Source organism: Mus caroli, chromosome 9 (genome assembly GCF_900094665.2).
Source record: "Mus caroli chromosome 9, CAROLI_EIJ_v1.1, whole genome shotgun sequence".
NCBI classification, from domain to species: domain Eukaryota; kingdom Metazoa; phylum Chordata; class Mammalia; order Rodentia; family Muridae; genus Mus; species Mus caroli.
In genome coordinates, this window is record NC_034578.1 from 37,637,971 (window position 1) to 37,648,304 (window position 10,334).

Here is a 10,334-nt window from a genome sequence, read left to right on the forward strand (position 1 = left end):
TAGACCAGGCTGGCCTTGAACTCAGAAATCCGCCTGCCTCTGCCTCCTGAGTGCTGGGTTTAAAGGAGTGCGCCACCATGCCCGGCACAAAACATTTAAAAAAAAAAAAATTATTTATGTATGAGTACACTGTAACTATCTTCAGACACACCAGAAGAGGGCATCAGACCCTATTACAGATGTTTGTGAGCCACCGTGTGGTTGCTGGGAATTAAACTCAGGACTCTGGAAGCAGTTAGCACTCTTAACCACTGAGTCATCCCTTCAGGCCCCCCACCCCATCCCCTGCACTTAAAACTTCTTAGTCTCAGTTTCTGCAAGTGGCCTAGCTGGGAAGTCAGGCTCACTGTCTCCTCAGGAGACGTTACACAGAGCGTCTGTCACCTGTGCTGCACACGTGGCAAGACCTGGAGGCTGGAGGCTAGCCCTCTAAAATGGCTCCCAGTGGCTGTTGGGTGCAGGCCTTCTTTCTTCACATAGGCTCTCAAAAAATAAATAAATAAAAACAAAACAAAACAAAAAACAAATTCACAGCTGGCTTCCCTCATGATCTGAAAGTTCAAGCCCCCTCTCCCCCAGCTTCTTGATGAGATACGTCCTGACACAGGCATTTGAGATGTAGAGACTTGAGAACTAAGAATTGTACTGATTTTGTATAACCCAAGTCTCATATGTGACCTGCCATCACTTCTGATCACGCCTGTATTTCATTTACTACAAGTGAATCATGGGCAGTAAGGGTGTTCAGGCAGATAAGGCTCTTTGGCACCAAGCCTAATGGTCTGAAGGTCTATGTCCAGGACTCACGTGGTGGAAGGAAGGAAACAACTTCCTTTAGTTGTCCTGTGGCAGCCACCGGAGAGTGGGGGAGGGGGGGGGGCACGTGCCTACCCAGCACCACCCCACCCCACCCCACATGCAGCACACAAAATAAATAAATAAATATAGAAGAAAAAAAAAAAAAAAACAACCAACCAAAAACTACTTCATCACTTAATGAAAGAAAGAACTGTTAAGATGTTAAAACTGGTCCAAAGGCCACTTGAGACATTAGATTAGGGACAAAGACACTTTAACTTGGAGATTGTGAAGCTTGCTGGGGCAGGCAGCAAAATAGTTAATGTGATTAATAGTTAATCTGTGATTTCTGTGGTCGGTCACCTGTTTAACTGGAGTAGGAATCTTTCTGCCGTAAGTTGCCATCATGGAGTTACAAATTGTCAGGTACTTCTACCCTTTCAAGTATCAGCTGTCTTACAAATTTAACAAGGTCTTCACTGAAAACGTATGAGCTGGCTTTCGTGTCAACTGAACATCTGTCCTTTTTATTTCAAGCTATGGTGTTAGTAAAAATCTTGAAGTCAGGAGGATCATAGATTCAAAATCAGTCTGGGCTATAAACCAAGGCTGGGTTTCAAACACACACACATACACACACCCATAAATAATAATAATAATAATACCAGTTATTAGGAAGGTTATGTATTGAAACAACAACAAAAAGAATGGTTCTTTAGCCTGGTGCTACATATCTATAATTCCAGTACTTAGGAGGTGGAAGTAGAAAGATCCAGAATTCAATGTCATTCTCTTATATAAAGAATTTGAGGCCAGTCTAGGCTACTTGAAACCTTGCTTCAAAGAAATATTTTTTAAATAAAGGAGAAATGGGGTGGGGAGAGCTAAATACTGCTATATTCTTGGCCAGTATAAATTCTAGCTCCTTTTATTATTGTCTGTACACTGGAAAAGAGAAAATATAGTGTAGTGGAACTTCAGAGAGCACGTAAACCCTGAGTGCACGTTCTGGTAGAATGGCAAGTGATTGTGTCCTTGTAAAGGGCATCATGGGTAGAGAGATGGCTCAGTGGTTAAGAGGTCCTGAGTTCAATCGCCAGCAACCACATGCTGGCTAACAACCATCTATAATGGGATCTGATGCCCTCTTCTGGCATGCAAGTGTACATGCAGATAAAGTATGTATGTATGTACATACGTACGTATGTATGTATATGTATATATGATAAATAAATAAATCTTTATTTTAAAAATGGTAAGTAGCATCATAGTCTTAGACCAGTCATGGCTTCCTGCTGCCTCTTAGACCCAGAGACTAACTTGACAGATTACTCTTCCTGTTTTAGATCCCTAGTGAAGTAAAATTCCATTTATACTGACTTCTTCTATACCTCATTTTGTTTCTGAAACTCTCCCTACTTTCATTGTTGCTGTGATATGTTGACTGGTGTTGAGGTTTTCTGGGTTTGTGGGGAAAGGAAGGTGTAGGGAACTAGAACCCAGAGCCTGGCATGTTCTAAGCAAGCAGTCAGCTTTCATCTTTCTGTGGCAAAGTCTTCAATGTAGCTGAAGCTGGACTTCAAACTCAGGAATTCCTCCTGCCTCGACTTCCCAAATGCTGAAATTACAGTGTTCCCACCAACTGGACATCCCCATTGTTCTGTAGTGTTTTGTTATACTAGTGTGCCTCAATTACAAATCCATCCTATTGATACATTGTGTGTGTGTGTGTGTGTGTGTAAAATTTTTCTTATTATTGAGACAGGGTCTCACTGTGCAGCCCAGAACTTCAATAGACTTTCTATATAGCCAAAGATGGATTCAAACTCACAGCAATCCCCCTGCCTCTGCCTCCATATGCTGAGATTATAGGCATGTGCCACCATGCCTGTTATCTATTCTATTTAACTGTAGATTGAGAAATGCATTTCACTATATTGAGCAACATTTCTGTGAATTTATCGTTTAGATATTTTTCCAAAAGCATGCAAACATACATGGAATTTTTTTTAAAGATTTATTTATTATATGTAAGTACACTGTAGCTGTCCTCAGACACTCCAGAAGAGGGCGTCAGATCTTGTTACAGATGGTTGTGAGCCACCATATGGTTGCTGGGACTTGAACTCCGGATCTTTGGAAGAGCAGTCGGGAGCTCTTACCCACTGAGCCATCTCACCAGCCCCATACATGGAAATTAATGAAATATTTTGATTGTGAAAAAGTAAAGACAGCGGTAATTTCCATTAGTAGATAATCCATTCGGAGTGTATATTGGGGGTGGGGCCATAAGGAAAAGAACATTCCTGAACTGAATTTGTTTACATAAAATAAATCCCAAAGCCAGTGAGATGGCCCAGCCGTAGGTGCTTATTGCCTAGCCCCGTGACCTTAATTTGACTACAGGAATCCACATGATGGAAGGAAAGAACAGATTCATGCAAGTTATCCTCTGACCCCTACACACTCACAAAGGAATAAACACATAGAAAATAAATAAATAAATGTAATGATAAAATAAGATAAACTCTAGCTTTTCAAGAACCTAGCAATAGCTAAAGTCCAATCTCTTTCCAAAATATATATACATATATATGTGTGTGTGTGTGTGTGTGTATGATGATGGTTGCACACACCTTTAGTCCAAACACTCAAGAGACAGAAGCAGGTACATCTCTGAGTTCAAAGCCAGCCTGGTCTTAAGAGCAAGTTCCAGGACAGCCAGGGCTACAGAGAAGCCCTGTCTCAAAGAGGGAAACAAACAAACAAACAAAAAGATAGGCATGGTAGGTGGTGCACACCTTTAACCCCACATTCCAGAGGCAGAAGCAAGAGGATTTCTGTAAGTGAGGACAGGGTAACTTATATAATGAGTTCAAGGCCACCGAAGACACTATCTTGGGGGGGGGGTAGATAAAAGGTAAATTTTTATAGTAAGAGACCATGTCGTTTATAAAAATAGGCAGCTCAAGAGTCAAGAACTTTCTGTTGGTAGACAACACTTTCAGAACAGAAGCTGCATCCTTGTACCAGCCTCTGTGCACATCAGGTCCAGCCTGGTCCACTCACTGTCATCTGTGGCTTGCACCGTCAGAAGCATCCTGACTTGTATCCTTGCTTCCTGTTCTCCATTTCCCCCCAGAACAGCCACAGTGTGCTGTCTTCACTGTAACACGAGCCATGCAACTCCTCTGTTGCTTCTATAGTGAAATGCTTGCCTGGCCCATGAGGACCCATGGGAGTGGTCCCTTCCTGTCACTGTGACTTCATCTCCCTACGCTTTCCCTTGTTCATTGTGCTCCAGACACACTCACATTCACCTCACCCTCTGTACCTTCTGGAGCGCTGTCTCCAGTTCACCACAAGATGGTCCTGTCTTTTGTATTTCAACTTGAACACCACTTTCCCAAACTGAGACTGTAGTCCCCTATTCTCTTTCTAAGCTGCCAGTTGTACACTTTTGCCCTCACATGTCCACTGTCCGAAATTATTTGCATCTATTCTTTATTGCTTTTCCCTTTTGTGGAGTGCAAACTCAAAAACAGAGAAACTCTTATTGAACTTTACAAGACTGCTGGCTTAAATGGGCACTTAACAAATATTTAGCATGTGTCATAGCCAAATGAGAACAAATATGTTACTAAATAAAAATTTACCTTGAGTTCAGAGTTTGAGAGTCACCGGCAGTCACACACAGAATTGTATGCTGTGGGCTATATTCTATTTTATTTTACTGTTAGAGAGGGGCACTTAGATAAAGAGAGGCAGAGCTAGAAGACTGCCCAGAAGGATTCTATGAAGGTTGAATTTTTTTTGTACACGACACAATAACTTTCCTAGCCTGTTTTATCATGTGAACCAAGACAGACGTAGTCACTAAAATCTAAGCAAACCAGTAAAGTGGTTCAGTCACTTCAGCTTGCAAGAATATGGAAAGGCACAGTCACAGCATGCGAGGGTTGCTGGGTGTGGTCTGGAAGCCACCCTGTCCGGGCTTCTGTCCTGTTTCCGAGCTTATGTTTGACGGTACTTCTGTCTGTGTTTCCGAGGAAACAGATGTGCAGAGCATTGGCATGGTGGCAGGAGCAGTGACAGGCATAGTGGCAGGAGCCCTGCTCATTTTCCTCCTGATATGGCTGCTAATACGAAGGAAAAGCAAAGACAGATACGAGGAAGAAGACAGACCTAATGAAATCCGGTAAGCTTCCCTATTTGTGCAAACTCTCTTTACAGGCCAATTCCATAGTAACCAGTCAATATCATCCCGTAGGTCCCTGCATTATTAACCTCTTCAAAGGGTTATCCTAGCAAGTAGGAAATTACAGTCTGGGGACAGGAGATGTGATTCACTTTATTGTGAAACTATCCTTGTCCTGGCTTGCTTCTTGTTGCTATGGCAAAGGACATGAGCAAAAGCAGCCTGGAAAGAAAAGGGTTTATTTCCCCCTACAGCTTACAGTCCCTTACAAAGGGAAGGCAGGAAAGGAATTCAAGGCAGGAAAAGAATTCAAGGCAGGAAGCTGGGGGTGCCAACTGAAGCAGAGGCCATGGAGGGGCGCTGCTTACTGGTTTGCTCCTCACAGCCTGCTTTCTAATAGAACCCAGCACCGCCTTCCCAGGAGTGGCACCACCCACAAGAGCAGTACTCTCAGACAGCCATCATTAGTCCAGAAAAAAAGCCCCACAGACTTGCCAACCAGCCATTCTGATGGAGACATTTCTTCAGCTGAGGCTCCCTCCCTCTCTCCGGATGACTCTAGCTTGTGTCATGCTAACAATCAACCAGCTTAAGTCTCAACTTTACCTCTGATTCACTTCCACTTAGCAAGGGTAGATAATGAAAAGGGTACAACCCACAGGACATGAAAGGGTTGAAACCCCCAAATCAAAGCAATTCTATCAAAGCAAATCAAAGTCTCCTGTTGAGCTGTATCATCCTGGTGCAACTGGCTTAACCTCTCTGGCAGTCAGTCAACAAACATTTTCCTAAACTGAGCATTAAGTCTTAGGAAGCCAGAAACTGCTCAGTTCCTTAACTGACTGCCTTGGAGGTTTATGGCTTGAGGAGTTTACTGGAAAAAAAAAAAAAATCTCAGGAGGAAGTAACTTTAACGAGTGTCCACCCAGCCCGGGCAGTACTAAAGTTTATCTTTGCTGTCTGTTCCCTTTTCCGCTTTCAGAGAAGACGCCGAAGCGCCCCGAGCCCGCCTTGTGAAGCCTAGCTCCTCTTCCTCAGGCTCCCGGAGCTCACGCTCTGGCTCCTCCTCCACCCGCTCCACCGGGAACAGTGCCTCCAGAAGCCAGCGGACGCTGTCGAGTGAAGCAGCGCCGCAGCAGCCGGGGCTAGCCCCGCAGGCGTACAGCCTCATAGGACCAGAAGTGAGAGGTTCTGAACCAAAGAAAGTCCACCATACGACCCTGACCAAAGCAGAAACCACACTCAGCACAACGCCCAGCCAGAGCAAAGCCTTCCAAACTGTCTGACTTAGAGTGGACTTGACTCGCACTTGCCCCAAAGTCAGGATCTTAGCCTAGTCACTGGAGCTCGTCCACCAGCCACGCAAGCCCCTCAGCCAGATACGATCTCACTTAAGTAGCTGCAGATATGGCACGGACCAGTTCTGATGAGTACCCTCCTTATATAGGATACCAAACAAACACAAGGACGGAGGCTGACCATCTATCTCTAAAGGCACCTCACTGTGCCTTCAGACAGAGTGGAGGGGAGGAGGGGCCCAAGCTTATTTGGTGAAAATAAAGGGAAAGGTGAGGCTGCACACACCTGAAACATCTTACCTAGGATGTTGCAAGTCACCACAGTCAAGAAGAAGCGGGAATCTCGTAGATCAATTTTCTATTCATTTCTGCAAATTTATTGGATTAGTGTGATTATTCAGATAGTCAAAACAGAAGCCCACGCCTTATAATATACCTATCTGCAACATGTACTGGGAGAACTGCATTTAAGAAATTAACATTAAAAAAAAAAAGAAGGAAACACATTTTTTTTCTACTTTGACTTGACTTCTTGTGTCATAAGGTTTGAACGTTAGTTGGGGAGGATTTTCGATGGTGGGAGACAGAGAAAAGGGATTTTCTCTTACCTCATCAACAGCCAATCTTCCTATTTCCGTCGAACCCTAAAATAATAACTAAGGAGGGAGTCCAACCAAGATGGGACACGATTCACTGAAGAGCTTTCCTTTTCGATATTCAGAGGCTTGCCAACAGATATCAAAACGATTATCCCGGGGCAGTTGTGGCTCTTTACTCCAATTTGACTGACTCCCCTAAAGACTTCTCTGCTGGATGTTTCTAGGAGAAACAAATTCTCACTACATGTCACTTAATGAATGTCCTTAGGGACAGTCCTCTAGAGAAAGTCTCTCAGGGATGTTGAAAGATCCCCTTGCATACCACTTTCTCCTCTTTCTGGGAACGAGAACAACCAGAATTTCAAGACTGCTTGGAATAGAGAGGGAGAGTAGACCTTTCTCTCAGTAGGTCAAAGGACATTTGATACTGGCCCAAAACTTGGCGATTCTCCCATTTCTTTCATTCTAGAAGGATGCAAATGTGGAACTTTTGATGATTCTAGGCCTTAAATTTTCAGCAATCATTTCCTAAAGGCACTGAAACCCAAACCCCCCATGGCCCTCTCCCCGCTGAGAGGTTGAATGGTATCCTGGATGTCTTTTTTCTCAGCGGTAGACTCCAAGAGACATGGAAGGAGTAGGTGGTGAGCAAAACAAGGGGGTGGTGGGAGGTGGGATTGGGTTCAGCTCTAGGCTGTTAACATTTTTGGCGTTGGCGCTTGGGAAGGAATTAGCAGAAAGGATTCACTACCAGCAAAAGTATCAATACAACTCACACAAAGAGAAGAAAGGTGTCTGAGAAATGTAAAAAAAAAAAAAACCAAACAGGCAGCCTTTCCAGGACAAGTAACTTGCCTTTTAGATGGTTTTGAAGATTAGGGCACTTAAGGCATAGCTGCTAAGCCTGAATGAGCCCTTTAAAGAACAAAGCAAAGTCAGCTGGTCATGGTGGGTGAAGCGGAACATTTCCTATTGTTGACCAGGGAAAAGCGGAAGCCGCTGTGGCTGCTGAGATGAAGTGTTCTCTGGAGCAGGACTTGGATGCTTCCAGGAAAAGGTTGACGCTCACCACTGCCCTGTGTCTCTGGCTTCTTATTCCTACGTTTAATTGGCATAAGAACATCCTCACAGGATGTACACACATTTCCTTCTAAAGTGCCTGGGAAATGATGCTTGCGTTAAGTTGTCTGGGGTTCGTTTGGGTGGGCTTTGTGCATGCTACAGTGACCGTCCTAACCTGAGTTTTGTCTTCCTTTTAAAGAGGTAGAAATAAGAGACATTGAGGAAACAACACAGGTGCCTGTCCTCATTGTAAGATTTTTATTTTAAGCCCCTTAATCTGACTACACTTTATCCTTCTTGGAGGATGGTATCCAAGCAACATGTCTCTTCTGCTATATAATTCTGAGCGTTCTCATCCCTGGAGTCCCTGAGCCAAACAAGCTTACCATGAAGGCTGCAGCTGTGCTGTCAGGAGCAATTTTCTCACTGTTCCCTGCCTTTGAGCATCGGATTTCCTGTCTGTGCTTTGCAAGCAGGGATCAGTCCCCTTTGTCTGAAAAGGAAATTCCAATTCTTTAAACGTGTTGTTAGAAACCAATACCACTGAATATCCAAATTACTTTGGAAACTCTTCCCAATGGAAAACTGCATTAAAACACGCCAAACATTATACTGGGAGCTGAGAAATTCTGAGAGATAAGGCACTGAAGTCTTAGTAACGACAGAGCCTCAGAATCAGCCATTCGAGTTTAAATAAGACAGAGAATGAATGAGCTGAAGATGGAGCAAAAGCCATGACTGGCTCCAAACCTTATTCCATTGACTTTGCAAACCAAGCCAGCTGAGTCTTTAATGTGAAACAAATAGAAAAGGAAAAAACAAAAACAAACAAACAAAAAACTGATGGGCAAAAGCAAAAAAAAAATTAATAATAAATGTTTGTAAGAAAATGCAGGTGGAGGAATGTGTATGTTTAAAGAATAACCGTTTCAATAAAATATATAAGCCAAACTGACATTTGTAAAATAGTAAGATTAATGTTTTTGTTGTCATCTTGTACACAAAGCATTTCAGAATCGCTGTTCCAAAAGGTATTTATGGTATGCTTCATTTCTGGTACTATGCTGTTTGTGTGTCAGTCTGCTGTGTTGCCTTGTAAACTGGGTGGTACTTGTCACAAAGACAGTTATTGATTGTAACTCCATTTGTAACAGCAATGAGAAAATAAATAAGGGACGGTGGCACCCAAGGAGGAGCTGGGGCTATTTAACCTGCACAGGATATGTGTGCATGCCTTGCTGCCAGAAGAACAGAACTCGGACCGTATAGGATTAGTGATTGGTTTCAGTCACGAATTTTATTTAATTCAGTTACGGGGTCTAATTAATCCCAAAGATGAGAGGAGAAAGACCACAGACCCAAGTCATCATGGCCAAGTTAATTACAGCAGACAAGTAATTAAAGCAGGCTGCTTCATCAGTATATGAAATCCTTTTTTTTCCTCTCAAGGCAGGATGTTAAGCATGAGTGTCACAGAACTGGCTGCCCTGAGGGACTTGGAATAAGTGTGAAGCAAGTATTTTGTGCCAAGACTAAGTACCGACAGAGAATCCTACACTGTGGGATCTGAAAAGAGAAGTGGCGACTGAGCGTCACAGTGACAACTGAGAGTCACAGTGACGACTGAGCGTCACAGAACCTGCAAGTAACTTTCAGAGGTCCTCATAAGTCTAACAGGAAAAGGTGACAGGCTGGGGGCCGGGGCCTGGAATCTTTGCACTCAGTAGGAAGCAGGAGTTCAAGGTCACCCAGTTTAGGATAGTGAAACCTGTTTCAGAAAGAGACTAATGGTAGCTATCACTTACTGAAACATCATGTGACAGAGAGGATATCTTTTTCTTTGGAGACAGGGTCTCATGTAGCCCAGGCTAGCCAAGTACTTACAGCTAAGGATTCCCCCAAGATCCTGACTCTCCTTACCTCCTAGAGTGTTGACATTACGAGCACATTCCACTCTGGTTAGCTTTTTCCTTTGTCTCCCCCTTCCATGTCTAAAATGCACATTTTGTCTCCACTTCGTACTCACATTAACTCTATGATGAAAAAGATGTTTGCAGGGGGCTGGTGAGATGGCTCAGCGGTTAAGAGCACTGACTGCTCTTCCAAAGGTCTTGAGTTCAAATCCCAGCAACCACATGATGGCTCACAACCATCCGTAATGAGATCAGACGCCCTCTTCTGGTGTGTCTGAAGACAGCTACAATGTACTTACTTATAATAATAAGTAAATTCTTGGGCCGGAACAAACAGGGACTGAGCGAGCAGGGCCGACCAGAGCAAGCAGAGGAACTAAATTCAATTCCCAGCAACCACAGGAAGGCTCACAACCATCTGTACAGCTACATAAATACTCATATACATAAAAATAAATAAATCTTT

At 43.5% G+C, this 10,334-nt stretch overlaps 1 protein-coding gene across 1 annotated transcript in view; it reads left to right on the forward strand.

The window, feature by feature from the left end:
- Clmp (CXADR like membrane protein) overlaps positions 1 to 8,910 on the forward strand; it is a 100,807-nt gene extending 91,897 nt beyond the window's left edge. Inside the window, exons 6-7 of the mRNA XM_021172772.2 lie at positions 4,855 to 4,996; positions 5,979 to 8,910. Of these exons, the coding sequence (XP_021028431.1) occupies positions 4,855 to 4,996; positions 5,979 to 6,282 (446 nt within the window). The 3' untranslated portion in view covers positions 6,283 to 8,910. The remainder of the gene's footprint in view (positions 1 to 4,854; positions 4,997 to 5,978) is intronic.
- Positions 8,911 to 10,334: the final 1,424 nt, after the last annotated feature.